The sequence below is a fragment of the Ornithorhynchus anatinus genome, chromosome 8 (genome assembly GCF_004115215.2).
Source record: "Ornithorhynchus anatinus isolate Pmale09 chromosome 8, mOrnAna1.pri.v4, whole genome shotgun sequence".
NCBI lineage: Eukaryota > Metazoa > Chordata > Mammalia > Monotremata > Ornithorhynchidae > Ornithorhynchus > Ornithorhynchus anatinus.
The window spans coordinates 69,572,559-69,587,329 of NC_041735.1; the positions used below are offsets into that span (position 1 = coordinate 69,572,559).

The 14,771-nt window shown below is 56.1% G+C and overlaps 1 protein-coding gene across 1 annotated transcript in view; it reads right to left on the reverse strand.

Annotated features, from left to right (window-relative positions):
* The window catches only part of CASD1 (CAS1 domain containing 1), a 32,057-nt gene that overhangs the window by 7,868 nt on the left and 9,418 nt on the right, over window positions 1–14,771 (reverse strand). The window contains exons 2-11 of the mRNA XM_029070836.2: window positions 8,240–8,336; window positions 7,383–7,503; window positions 6,986–7,030; window positions 6,537–6,599; window positions 5,515–5,559; window positions 4,791–4,914; window positions 3,654–3,868; window positions 2,425–2,883; window positions 1,934–2,023; window positions 824–943 (exon numbers count right to left, since the gene is read on the reverse strand). Of these exons, the coding sequence (XP_028926669.1) occupies window positions 824–943; window positions 1,934–2,023; window positions 2,425–2,883; window positions 3,654–3,868; window positions 4,791–4,914; window positions 5,515–5,559; window positions 6,537–6,599; window positions 6,986–7,030; window positions 7,383–7,503; window positions 8,240–8,336 (1,379 nt within the window). The remainder of the gene's footprint in view (window positions 1–823; window positions 944–1,933; window positions 2,024–2,424; window positions 2,884–3,653; window positions 3,869–4,790; window positions 4,915–5,514; window positions 5,560–6,536; window positions 6,600–6,985; window positions 7,031–7,382; window positions 7,504–8,239; window positions 8,337–14,771) is intronic.

A 14,771-nucleotide genomic window follows, 5' to 3' on the forward strand; every position in this document is an offset into this window, starting at 1 on the left:
AAAATAGGGATTAAGACTGTGAGTCCCACATGGGACAACCTGATTACCTTGTATCTATCCCAGAGCTTAGAACAGTGCTTGGCACAGAGTAAGCACTTAACGGATACTATTATTGTTATTATTAGAAGGGGAGAAAGACATTAAAGTCAATTTCATATATGGACATTAGTGCTGTGGGGCTAAGGGAGGGATGAATAAGGGGGCAGATGATAACGATGGCATCTGTTAAGCGCTTACTTTGTGCCAAGCACTGCTCTAAGCGCTAGGGTAGATACAGGGTAACCAGGTTGCCCCAAGTAGGGCTCACAGTCCTAATCCCCGTTTTACAGATGAGGTAACTGAGGCACCGAGAAGTTAAGTGACTTGCCCAAAGTCACACAGCTGACAGGCGGCTGAGCCGGAATTTGAACCCGTGACCTCTGACTCCCCAGCCCGTGCTCTTTCCACTGAGCCACGCTGCTTCTCTAATCCAAGTGATCCAAGTGCACGGATAATGCAGGCCCAGAGAGGCACGCTGGTGGGGGGCATGGCCATCCAGCAGCGTGGGCCGTGGTGGGGAAGCGGGCAGGGCTGGGACCATTCATTCATTCAATCGATCGTATTTATTGAGCACTTACTGCAGGGCAGAGCTCTGTACTAAACACTTGGGAAAGTACAATACAACAGTAAACACTGCCAGGGAGCTTACAGTCTAGAGGCGGGGAGACAGACATCAATACGGATAAATAAAATGTCAGGTAGTATGTACATCAGTGCTGTGGGGTTGGGGCGGGAGGGAAGACCAAAGGGAGCAAACCAGGATGACGCAGATCCCCAGACCTACCTGGCACACGCGATAGATGCCGAAGTCTCCTTTGAGCCAGAAGAAGGAGAAGTGGCCGTAGCCGGTCTGAAAGAGGTAGGCCGCTACCAGCACACGGACGTGCATGTACACAGGCAAAAACTGCAGGCAAGGAGGGGACGGCGGTCACAACTGCCCTCGCGGACACGCCTGGGCTTCCTCTCTCTCTCCTGACCCGGGCCCTCCACACCAGAAGGGTCACTCGGGGCGCTCTGAACCAAAGCGACCCGTAGGCGGGGGTCCTCTGGATCCCCGACCCATCTGTTCCGGTATAATCAGCTCCCCTAAGGATACGTGGGTCCCTCTCTGCGGCAGAGTGAGGCCGGTACACCGTCAGGGAGCCGAGGAACACCCTCCCAACAACAGCGTCTATCTGGGTGCCGCCCGCCACAGTGACAGTCGGGCACCCACGCCTGGCATCGATGCCGGGGCCGCTCCTTCAGCGTGAGCTTTACCCCGCCGAGGGATCTGCCCCGGTGTCCTGGAACCTTTCTTTCTTTTCTTCAATGGTATCTGCTAAGTGCTTACTCCGTGCTAGACACTGTGCTAAGGAATGGGCTAGATACACAGTTGTCAGGTTGGACACAGCCCTCGCCCCACATGGTGCTCGGTTTTAATCCCCATTTTCCAGATTCATTCATTCATTCAATAGTATTTATTGAGCGCTTACTATGTGCAGAGCACCGTGCTAAGCGCTTGGAATGAACAAGTCGGCAACAGACAGAGACGGTCCCTGCCGTTTGACGGGCTTACGGTCTAATCGGGGGATTAGATGAGGTATCCGGATGAGGTAACCGAGGCACGGAAGTGACTTGTCGAGGTCACACGGCACACAAGCGGGGAGTGAGGATTCGAACCCAGGTCCTCCTGACTCCCAGGTCTTGGCTCGACCCACTAGGCCACGCTTTAATTCCTAACTTTAAATCGCGAACCGGCACCGGAGATCACCCAAGTTCTGCCGGACGGTAAGCTCTGTGGGGCCCTCCGGAAACCGGACGTGACCTGGGCCAAGGAGGGTCGGGGCCGTTTCCCTCCTCCCAGCCCACCGGTGCCCCCGCTCCCCGGGTCCCCAGCCCACCGGCCGCCGCTGACCGTGCTCGCTCCGGAAATATGATAGATCAGGATCACCAGCTGCATCCAGCCTTTCCACTCGTCCGTCTGCTCCCTGTTCAGCACCTTGGTCTGGGCGGCGGAAGGCAAGAGGTCAACGTCACCGGGCAGAAGGACACCATTTCGGGCCACGCGGGCACCCCGCCGTCATCCGGGGGCTTTGGGAAACGCCCCCCAAACTACCACACCACATCCAGACTCTCTCCCCAGGGCCAGAGTGAGGTTTGGAACGACCGGATAAATACGATCGACTGACTGATCGGAAACCCCAGGGAGGGGATGGTCAGAGCTCGACCCCATCCCAGATGAGGGCCCTCCCGGGCCTCCGGCGCGGCGACCCAGCCCAGAGCCCGCCGGCCCATCGTCCCTCGGACCCAGGGCTCCCGATCCTCCCTCGACGCGCCCCCTGCACCACACCCACCGCCGCTCCCCGCCCCGAGAGGAAACCCGGAGAGAAGTTCAACGCCTCTCGCCTCCTTGGTGTTCTCGTTGTAGAAGACGCCCAAGACCAGGATGTAGATGATGGGGATGAAGAAGGCCGAGTGGGTGTAGAACTTGTTCTCCTTCATGAAGAAGTCGGCCCGGTCGCACAGGTAGAAGTAGGCCATGATCAGGCCCAGCTTGCACAGCGACTGCAGGAGCAACTCCGATGGCGGGGGCGACGCCGCGGCCATCGCGGCGGCGGAGGACGCGGATTTCCTGTCATCCTCGTCGTCGCCGCCGCCGCCGCCCTCCGGGTCGGGGCAGGGCTTGTTCCTGCGGCGGCCGTGGCGGCGGACGAGGTAGAAGAGCGCATAGCCGGCCGTGGACAGGGCGAAGAAGGCGGCGGCCAGCTTCTGCAGGAGGGTCGGGGGGGGACGGGGCCGGCAGCAGGACCCGTCCACCGGTCGCAGGACCTTGTTGCAGTACACGTTCATGAGGATCATGGCGCTCTGTCCGGGGAGGAAGCGGGTGCTCCGTCGCGGCCCGGCCGGAAGGGGCGAGCGCCGCTGACCTCTGCCCTGCTGCCCCAACCCGCCGCCCCCCGGGGCCGGCTGGGATCGCTAAGCGGTGGCCAAACGGCAGCCGGCCCCCGCGGGACTCCCGGCAGCCTCGCCCCCTTAGCCAAAGGCAGCCCGGTGCTGGGTGGAAGCGATGGGGCAGAGAGGACGGCTCAGGATGCCGCCCAGCCACTTCCCGCGGTAGGCCATCACCTCCCGAAACCATCACCCCCCGTGACCGTCGCCCCGTTCCCCCAGGCACCGTGGGCACCGGGGACGTTGGGTCGTTAGCATTTAAGCGGTTGCAGGACAGGGAATGCGTCTGCTTCTTCACCTGCACACCCCCAAACCCTCACTATACAGCTCTGCCCACAGCAGGCACCCAGTTCAGCATTCTGCACATTAGGTGCCCAGCAGAGCACTCGGCCCACAGTGGGCAGCCAGTACAGTGCTTTCTGCCATGGCGAGGAGAGAAGATAAGGTCCCCCCCGGGAGCATAAGCTGCTGATTTCCAGAGAACGGGAATCCTGCTTCTCCCTAGCGCTCACAGCAGTGCTGTGCGCTGCCAAGGCGCTCAGTCCAGACTACCGGTGGACAGGAAAGGCTGGACAGGGGTTCGGACTTGAAGATAGTCCGAACCTCCCCCAAGGACAAGGGTACGGTCCCGGCCTGCAGCTCGGGCAGTCGGAAAACCGCCGCGCCCTCCCGCCCCCGCCGCTGACCGTCTCCCTGCTGGACTCTGGGAGGTGCAGGCCGTCCGGAGACTTGGCGATGGTCTCCCGAGCGATGAGCGTGGACACGCTGAACACCCGCACGCGGGACTTGGTGCCGCGGGCGCTGCCGTTCAGGATGCCGACCGCCGCCTCGTTGTAGGCGTCGATCTGCTGGTTGGTGATCATCTTCCGCCGCTCGCTCAGGAGTTCTTCCGACACGGGGTCTGTGCCGGGGAAAGAGGTCAGGGCAGCGGCGGTGGGAGAGGCTGTGGCCCCCGGGCTGGCTCTGGGAGAAGGCTGTGGCCCCTGGACTCGCTTAGGAAAAAGGCTGTGGTCCCCGGGCTCGCTCGGGGAGAAGGCCACGGCCCCCGGCTCACTAGGGAGAAAGTCGTAGCCCCTGGGCTTGCTTAGGAAGAAGGCTGTGGTCCCCAGGCTCGCTCAGAGTCCGCGGTACTTGGGTTCACTTAGGGAGAAAGTCACGGCCGTGGGCTCGCTTAGGGAAAAGGCTATGGTACCCATGGCCTGGGGAGGTTAGGTGACTTGTCCAAGGTCACAGAGGCTCACTCGGGGAGGAGACCATGGACCCTGGATTCACTCGGGGACTTGCCCGCATTCACAGCGGCCAGCATGAAGCGACGCGGGGGCCAAGGGAGCTGTGCGGGGGCCGTGCCTTCCAGTCACTGTTTCTATCACAGGTTGACCCCTCCCCACCCACTCTGCCCTCCCAGCCCAAGCGGCTCCACTCAGCCTTGGGGCAACTATCCAGTTGGGAACCAGCTGGGAGGCAGCGTGGCTGGGGGGAGCACACCAGGCTCCAGCCTTGGCCCGGCCCCCGTGTGACCTTGGACAGGTCACCTAACCTCCCCAGGCCTGATTCCTCCACCGTAAGATGGAGATGGGATCCCTGCCCTGCTCCCCTCTTAGACTGGGAGTCCCATGTAGGACAGTGACGGTCGCTGAGCGGAATGTCGCGCGTCTACGCTGGTGCCGATGCAGCGCTGAGAGCACCGTCAGGGTTCAATCGCCCACGCCGCCACCCTTCCGAAGCTTCGGCTGTGCCGGTGGGAAACGGGCAGGTCTTCCAGCCCGGAACCCGGCCAGTGGGGGTGTTCTGGCTTTCGGGGCGACGGGCTCGGCATCTCTCACCTTGCAGGACCCAGTAAACATCACTGGTCTTGGCCAGCTTCTCCAGCAGTGGCGCCAGGGCCGACAGGTTGTTTTTATACTGAGCCAGGGCTTCGCTGCTGCCGTTGCGCATCTTGATGGACCACTGCAAGAGGACGTCAGACCGGAGATCATCGTGGGCGGCCCAAACTGTAGGTCCGGGGGATTTGAGCATTTCCCCCAAGCCGAGGAAGACAGGGCTCACGTTGGGGCCCGAGCTGGGCAGAGCTCCAGGGAGAAACACCTCGGGAGTGTTGCAGCCAGAGTGAGAGCCAGTCGGGAGCCAGAGCCTGGAATGTCGCAGAACCCAGAACCCAGAGCCATTCCAGGACTACTTAAGATTGGGAAGCAGTGTGGCCCAGTGGACAGGGCACGGGCCTAGGAGGTAGAAGGACGGGGCTTCTAATCCCGGCTTCGCCACTTTGCTGCTGTGTGTCCTTGGGCACTTCACTTCTCTGGGCCTCAGTTCCCTCATCTGAAAAGTGGGGGTTAATACTGTGAGGCCCGCAGGGGACAGGGAAAGCATCCGACCTGACAACCTTGTATCTACCCCAGCACTTAGAACAGTGCTTGATACAGAGGAAGAGCTTAACAAATATCATCATCATTATCGACATCAACATTATCATTATCAGCACAGCCCCATTCCACCAAAAGAACGAGAGAGAGAAGGAGAGCGAAAGGGAGAGAGCGCCCAAGAGCTTACCGTGGCTGCGCCTGCCACGATGATGTGGGGTTTCGCCGCAGAATCCTGCAAGGGGAAGAGGAAAGCTATATGTGTGTGGCCGGAGGGGCCTCCCCGAAGAGGTCCGAAAGCTCTCGCACCGTTCTTCCTCGAGAGGGACGGTGAGGCCCAGAAGAACGCTGATGTTTCTTCTCCTTTTCCATCAGGGAATTTTTCTTTCTTACTCAATCGGCAGAGGACCTCCCGCCCCTCAGATTGAAGGATACTAAGAGTACTAAGGTTGCACATTTGAACGTGCAAATGTGCTTTGAACCTCAAAAAATGCCTGGGACCCAAATGAAAGGCATTTAGTCGGAATCTGATTCAGGTGCGAGCTCCTTGAGGGCATGGGTGAAGCAGCATGGCGTAGTGGTTAGAGCATAGGCCTGGGTTCTAGGCCCGGCTCCGCCGCTTGTCTGCCGTGAGACCTTACGCAAGTCACTTCACTTCTCTGGGCCTCAATTACCTCATCTGTAAAATGGGGATTGAGACTGAGAGCCCCACTTGGGACAGGGACTGTGTTCAACTCGATTTGCTTCTATCCGCCCCAGCACTTAATATAGTGCCTGGCACATAGCAAGCATAACAAATACCACAATTATTATTATTATCTTTCACCTTTCCTGTATTCTAAAGAGAGGACAGGTACCCAGGACAGAAAACCGTGGCCATTAGGTTCCTGTTACAGTGCTCTCCCCTCAGAAGGTACCCAGTACAGTGCTCTGCCTACAGCTGGCACCCATTAACTGACTGATGATTCTTCTAAAACTCTTTGCAATTTGCTGTCTGGCAAATACACAGGAAAGTTCTGTCGATTCTAACTGGACGTTTCACCAACTTGAGATGGAGTTGGTTACGTCTTTGTTGTCCCATTAGGAACTGGCATAGTCTGCCTCTCAGAGACTGGACGGGGAACGGCCCGGCGGAGAGGGGGCCCCACCTCTGCCCGCCCATCCCCGTTTGTGTTCGCCCAAACCCTCCTCTGCCCGCCCACACCCGCCTACCTCTGTCCATGCTTTGATACACTGCTTCATGGAGCCATTGACCTCTGGGTGCCACAGGAAGTCCTAGGAGGGAAATCAACCTGACACCCAAGGCTTTCCCACCACGGGCATCACCGCCCCGCATCCCCAGCCACTCCCCGGGGCCGGGCGGGACCAACCCTGAGGGGGAGCGGTCATCCCGTGAGGCAGGAAGGATGAATCCCTGTAGCCGGTGGTGCCGCGGGGCGGGCACCCCGCGCCCCCACCAAGGGACCCCGGACCCACGTGACAATCAGCTGCCCCCCGGCACCCGCCACTTATCGTTCAGGGCTTCTCCTCTCCGAGGTCGGCAGGACCCACCCCACCCCTTCCCCACGCCATCCTGGTGAACTCCTGAGCCGGTGGGAAGTGGGCGGCCAGGGCAGCAATCCCCCCCTCACCGCACCACCGACAGAAGTGGAAACCCTTACCACTTTCACGGCCGTCGCTTTGTCTTCAAAAGGAATGTTTTCATGCTGGAGGAGGGAGACGGTTAACATTACCCTCTCTTGGTCCACAGTCCTGGCATTCATACCCACCTCGAGCCTGGGTACCATTTTCTCTCCTGGTTCACAGTCCTGCCATTCACACCCACCTCCACTTTCCCTGCTGGTCCAGTCCTGCCATTCATGCCCACCTGAGGGCTAGGTAGCAGTTTCCCTCCTGGCCCACAGTCTTGCCGCTCCCTAAAACTGCCTCCCAGTTAGCCAGTGATTCCCCGCCCCTCCCGCCAAGCACCACCCCCTCCGAATCCAGAACCACCAGTCCTGCCCGCCTAAGTGCCGGGGGCACGGCGGACATCCGGGGGCACCGAAACGGAATCCTCACCTTGTTTCCTTCTTCTCTGAACTGAGGGTTGATGATTTTCACAAAGGAATAGAAGAGCTGGCGAATTCTGGAATCTCCCACAAACACGATGCGCTTATCCACGAGGCAGCTTTTGGCTTCACTGAAATCCAGAAACACCCAGTGATGCAGTGATGATGAAGGCAGCGGCCCGGCAGTCTGGGGCAGAGCAGGTGAGCGGGCCCGAGGGAGCCGGCCCAGGGTGCGGAGGGAAGGCCGCGGACATGACTCACGGCGCGTCCTCCGGCGAGCGACCGAGAGCGGGTCCGAGGGACGGCTTGAGCCGGGGGCCGCTCGGAGTAAGAGCGCGGCGGGCATCCCCTTGGGACCGTCGACCCCGGGAGAGGAGTGATGGCCCCTGGAAGTTTCCTCACCCCGGGTGGCACTGGGCTGACGGGCACGCGGTGGCAGCTAACAGGGGCCTCACTCCCGCTCCCAGAGAGCGGCGTGGTTGGTGAGCAGCTGCCGCGCTCTCATTTCCCGTGCGCGGGTAACGTGTCTAGAGTGTCCTCTCCCAAGCATTTGGCTCAGTGCTCCGCACACAGTAAGCGCTCAATAAATTCGACTGATTGATTGCCCGGTGTGGGACAGGAACCGGGTCTAATCCGGTCATCTACATCAACCCCGATGCTTAATACAGCGCTCGGCGCAGAGTGAGTCCTTAACGGATCCACAGTGATTATTATTATTACCACAATAATCAATATTGATGCCACAGCCGTTAGGATGATGACTGACCGTGGGAGCTGCAGGGAACCACGGACCTGCAGGCCCGGAAGCGGCCCGCGGCCGGCCGGGGAGGAGACGGAGCGAGAGGGGGACGCGAGACGGCCTCTCACCTGACTTTATATCTGTGCATCATGCAGCTGTGCGGTTGCCACACTTTATCCCCGAGAAACCGGCCGCTGGAGAGAAGGGACTCGCACGAGTCGTCCCCTGAAGGGAGTTCAACGAGAAGGAGATGTTAAAGGACCTGGGGGTGGCCGGTGGGAGGTGACCGGTGAGCAGGGGAGCCACCCCCCCGCGCCACGGAATGCCTCAAGCGCCGGGGGGGGGGATCCCCGGACCACCCACCTCTGGATGGCCCTCTCTTTCTCCTCCCTCCCCACCATTTCTTCCCCCTCCCTCCCCAGCCAGCTCCAGCCCAGCCGGGACAAACCTTGGACTGTGAGCCCCATGCGGGGCAGGGACAGTAAACAACCTGGATAAGTTGTGTCTACCCCAGCGCTCAGGCCAGTGCTTGACACGTAGTAAAGGCTTTAATAATAATAATAATAATAATAATAACACTACCATTAATAATAATAATAGTAGTGAACCGTCTACCGGATCGGCAGGGGCTGCAGTGAGAATAGAAAGGCCTTGTGGGCAGACGACGCGTCTTGTGCTTCCGCTGCAGTTTCCCAAGCGTCGACTTGAGTGAATTGAAAGCACTTCGGGGGAGCTCTCCCTTTTATCTTCCTACCACTCTCTTCTCCCGCCGCTGTCCAGCTGTCACCACGCCCTCCTCCCACGCTCCCCTTTGCTCTGCGCCTCATTCTCGTCTCTCCCGCCTTCACATCCCAGCTCTCGATCCATCAACCGTATTTATTGAGCCCGTACTGTTGGCAGGACAGCGTATTCCCGCCCCTCCTCTTCTTGGAGGTCTCCTCCTCTTTCAAACCTGCCTGTCCCCAGCTGCCCCATCTTCAAACTAAAATCCCACCTCCTCCCGGTTTTCCCCTCCTAACTCTTCTTCCTCATAGCTCACATCCTCCCTCTCACTTTATACTTTCGCCCTTCCGACCTCTCCTTGCAGATATCCAGACGGGTAAATTACGTTACGCCTGCCTCCTCCACTTGGTTGTAAGCTCCTCGGGGACACAGATCACATCTCCTACCTCTCTAACGTCCCCTCCCAGTCACCGGGTGGTGATACTTTTCGTGGTATTTGTTAAGCGCTTACTATGTGCCAGGTGCTGTACTAAGCGCTGGGGTAGATACAAGCTAATCAGGTTGGATCCGGTCCATGTCCCACATGGGGCTAACGGTATCAATCCCCATTTTAAAGATGAGCTAACGGAGGTACGGAGAAGTGAAGTGACCCGTCCAAGGTCATTCATTCATTCAATAGTATTTATCGAGCGCTTACTACGTGCAGAGCACTGTACTAAGCGCTCGGAATGGACAAATCGGTAACGGATAGAGACAGTCCCTGCCCTTTGACGGGCTTACGGTCTAATCGGGGGAGACGGACGGACAAGAACAGCAGCAATAAATAGAATCAAGATAAATAGAATCGAGATAAATAGAATCAAGAATCAATAAATAGAATCAATAGGTCACACAGCAGACAAGTGGTGGAGCCAGGATCAGAACCCAGGTCCTTCTGACTCCCAGGCCTGGGATCTATCCACTAGGCCACGCTGCTTCTCAAAAGTGGCACTCAATGAATACTACTATACCTTGGCCCCCCACCGGGTGCTCAATAAATGCCACTTCCACAGTGACGGGCTGCACGTCGTTGGACGGGTTGAGCAAGAACACTCGACCACGGTCAGGGCCCGGGGCCGACGGAAACGGCCCTGAGGAGTGTCGGTTGCCACTGAAAACTAGACTCCCCAAGGAAGGGCAGCCAACATCTCTAAGCCCCCTCTAGACTGTAAACTCACTGTGGGCAGGGAACGTGTCTGTTTATTGTTGTTTTGTACACACCCAGTGCTTAGCACAGCGCTCTGCGCACGCTCAATAAAGACAACTGAATGGATGAATGAATCTTGGACTCGACCACCTGGAAGTCGGGGGACGCGGGAGGAGGAGGAGGAGCAGGAAGAGAAGCAGTGTGGCCTAGTGGAAAGAACAAGGGCCTGGGTGTCAGAGGACCTGCCTGGATGCTAATCCCGGCTCCGCCACTTTTTCAGCTGTGAGACCTTAAGCAAGTCACTTCACTTCTCTGTGCCGCAGTTACCTCATCTGTAAAATGGGGATTAAGACTGTGAGCCCCATGAGGGACAGGGGCTGGGCCCAACTTGACAACCTTGTAGCTACCCCAGTACTTAGAACGGCGCCCGGCACACAGTAGGAACTTAACTTCTCTGTGCCTCAGTTCCCTCATCTGTAAAATGGGCAACCTGATTACCCGGTGAGCCTCACGTGGGACAACCTGATTACCCTGTATCTACCCCAGCGCTTAGAACAGTGTTCTGCACATAGTAAGCGCTTAACAAACACCAACATTATTAAATACCATTTAAAAAAAAAAAGGAGGATGGAAAGAGGGAGAGGAGAGATAGGAAGAGTCGGGAAGCAGAAGGGTCTGAGATAAGCAGGATCCAGGAGCGAGAGAAGCCGTGTGATATAGTGGATAGAGCACAGGTATTTTATTTATTTATACCGATCTGTCTGACTGTTTATTGTTGTATTGTACTCTCCTAGGTGCTTAGTACACTGCTCTGCACACAGTAAGTGCTCAATAATTATGATTGAACGAGTGAACGAATAGGAGTCAGGAGGATCTGGGTTCTAATCCCACTCCGCCATTCAGTCATATTTATTGGGCGCTTACTGTGTGCAGAGAACTGTACTAAGCGCTTGGGAGAGTACAATATAACAGATTACCTGCCCACAACGAGCATTCGGTCTACAGTCTACAGCCACTTTGCTGTGTGGCTTTGGGCAAGTCACCTTAGTTCTCTGTGCCTCAGTGATCTCATCTGTTCAATGGGGATTACGACTGTTAGCCCCATGTGGCACAGGGCTTGTGTTTAACCTGATTATCTTGTATCTACCCCAGCACTTAGAACAGGGCCTGGCAGATAGTAAGTGCTTAACAAATACCATAAAATAAAATAAAATGCAATAAAAAAGAGAGAGGCAGATAAAACTTGCTCTGGCCATCCCAACTGGCTTCTGAGATCACGAGCGGCGGAAGAAAATCAAACCCACAGTCGAGCCCGGACCCAAGACGGACCTTCAATCACCAATGGTACTTATTGAGCGCTTACTGGGTGCGGAACACTGTATTAAGCGCGTGGGACAATATACCCAAGGACCTCATCCGTGCATCCTTTGTGATGAAACAGAGGCAGAAAATAGCTGCAATTTCCCAAAAACAAGCTGGACGGAAAATTCCCAGAAGACCTGGGACACGGGCCAACATTTCACCTAAAACAGAGACTCGGGCAGCGAAAACCGTCCGGGACCCCCAGGCCCGTCCGAGTGCACCGGGCTTGGACGGGGTCCCGAGGGCCTCGTCTCGGGCCGTGGGGACGTCGAGTCACCGCCGCCACCGATTCCCACGGGAGCCGCTCCCCGTGGCCGGAGACATCGGGCCCCCGCTCCGACGGCCCCCCGACATCTTCCCCTTCAGTCCTCTGTGCCTCAGTGACCTCATCTGTTAAATGGGGATTACAACCGTGAGCCCCATGTGGGACGGGGGCTACGTCTAGCCTGATTCAGCGTGGCTAGTGGAAAGAGCCCGGGCTTGGGAGTCAGAAGTCGTGGGTTCTAATCCCGCTTCTGCCACTTGCCAGCTGTGTGACTTTGGACAAGTCACTTAATTTCTCCGCGCCTCGCTTACCTCATCTGTAAAATGGGGATTAAAACTGTGAGCCTCACGTGGGACAAGCTGATCGCCTTGTATCCCCCGCCCCCGGGGGTTTAGAACAGTGCTTTGCACATAGTAAGCGCTTAACAAGTGCTTTAGACTGTGAGCTTGTTATTGGACAGGGACTGTCTCTATCTGTTGCCGAACTGTATATTCCAAGTGCTTAGTTCAGTGCTCTGCATGTAAGCGCTCAATAAATACGACTCAATGAAATGAACACCACCATTATTATAATTTATTTATATTATTCATTCATTCACTCAATAGTATTTATTGAGCGCTTACTACGTGCAGAGCACCGTACTAAGCGCTTGGAATGGACAAGTCGGCAACAGATAGAGACCATCCCTGCCCCACGACGGGCTCCCGGTCTAATCGGGGGAGACGGACAGACAAGAACAATAGCAATAAATAGGATCAACGTCGGTCTCCCCCTCTAGACTGTAAACTCATTGTGGGCAGGCAGTGTGTTAGTTCATTGTTATACTGTACTCTCCCAAGTGCTCAGTACAGTGCTCTGCCCAGAGTAAGTGCTCAATAAATTCAATTAACGGACAGGGGAGAATGGCGGTGGTGGGGCCTTGAGCAGAGCTCTCGGCACCACAGGGTAGGGCAGGGTCGCCTCGTGACATCAGTGAGTCATTTTATTGAGCCCTTACTGTGTGCCGAGCACTGTACTAAGCGCCTGGGAGAGTGCGACACAACAATATAACAGAAATCAGCAGTAACAAAATAATGGACAAATTCAGAGAAGCAGCGTGGCCTAGTGGACAGAGCCCGGGCCTGGGAGTTCGAAGGACCTGGGTTCTAATTCCGGCTCCACCACTTGTCTGCTATGTGACCTTGGAAAGGTCACTTCACTGCGCCTGTTCCCTCATCTGTAAAATGGGGATTGCAACTGTGAGCCCCACGCGGGACAGTCACTGGGTCCAACCTGATTAGCTTGTATCTAACCCAGCGCTTAGACCAGTGCTTGACACGTAGTAGGCGCTTAACCAATATGACAATCATCATCAACCATTATAATGATGTAATATCAAACAATTTCGTGTTGGAAAAAGCACCCGGCGGTCTCAAGAAGGAGGATTTTTTTTTTCTTTTAATTGGCTACCGGGGCTGACATACTGAGAAGCAGAAGCAGCGTGGCTCAGTGGAACGAGCATGGGCTTGGGAGTCAGAGGTCATGGGTTCAAATGCCGCCTCTGCCACTTGTCAACTGTGTGACTGTGGGCAAGTCACTTTGCTTCTCTGGGCCTCAGTTACCTCATCTGTAAAATGGGGGTGAAGACTGTGAGCCTCACGTGGGACAACCTGATGACCCTGTATCTCCCCCAGCGCTTAGAACAGTGCTCTGCACATAGTAAGCGTTTAACAAATACCAACATTATTATTATTATTATTATTATTAAGGAGGGAGAGTGGCAAAAGAGATCTGGAAATTGGCCAGGCTCCTTGGGCAAATGGATTTGTCAGCTGGGTGACTGTGGCCAAGACACTTAACTTCTCTGTGTCTCAGTTACCTCATCTGTAAAATGGGGATTAAGGCTGTGAGCCTCTCGTGGGACGACCTGATTACCCTGTATCTACCTCAGCGCTTACAACAGTGCTCGGCACATAGTAAGCGCTTAACAAATACCAACATTATTATTATTATTATTTGTTTCCTTTGTCATCAAGAAACCAACTGCCGGGATTTCCTGTCGGCTGCCGGGATTTCCGGTGGACCTGCCGTCCCTGCCATCCCTGCTGGGGCGGGTGAGGGTCAAGAGAGGAGGGAGGTGGGCGGGTGGCCACAGAGGAAGTGTCTTCCCAAGCAGGTAGTGCCATGCTGGCAGAGGCACAAACACAGCTGCAAAGCGGCAGAGAAGGGGCGGGGAAGGGGCAAACTTGACGGCCGAGCTGGTGGTGGCCAGAGGACATGGAGGCAACGTAACCCAAACGACAAGGTCAACCGGGAGTGTTGGTATTTGTTAAGCGCTTACTATGTGCCGAGCACTGTTGTAAGCGCTGGGGTAGATACAGGGGAATCAGGTTGTCCCACGTGAGGCTCACAATATTCATCCCCATTTTACAGATGAGGGAACTGAGGCCCAGAGAAGTTAAGTGACTTGCCCACCGTCACACAGCTGACAAGTGGCAGATCCGGGATTCGAACTCATGACCTCTGACTCCCAAGCCCGGGCTCTTTTCCACTGAGCCACGCTGCTTCGCTGCTGTGCCGATGTGGGAGCACATCGGCGGTGGGCACAGAACGTCAACTGTGTGCAAGGCACTGGACGAGACAGTTCTTTTTTGTTTGTTTTTTTAAATAGTACTTAATAAGCACTTCCTATATAATAATAATAATGTTGGTATTTGTTAAGCGCTTACTATGTGCAGAGCACTGTTCTAAGCGCTGGGGGAGATACGGGGTCATCAGGTTGTCCCACGTGAGGCTCACGGTCTTCATCCCCATGTTACAGATGAGGGAACTGAGGCACAGAGAAGCGAAGTGACTTGCCCACGGTCACACAGCTGACAAGTGGCAGAGCCGGGATTCAAACCCATGACCTCTGAGTTCCAAGCCCGGGCTCTTTCCACTGAGCCACGCTGCTTCTCTATATATGCCAGGCACTGTATTAAGCACTAGGATAGACACGAGATCAATGGCTTGGGGACTGTCCACGTCCTACTTGGGGCTCACAGCTTTATTCTCCATTTTAATAATAATGTTGGTATTTGTTAAGCGCTTACTATGTGCCGAGCACTGTTCTAAGCGCTGGGGTAGACATAGGGGAATCAGGTTG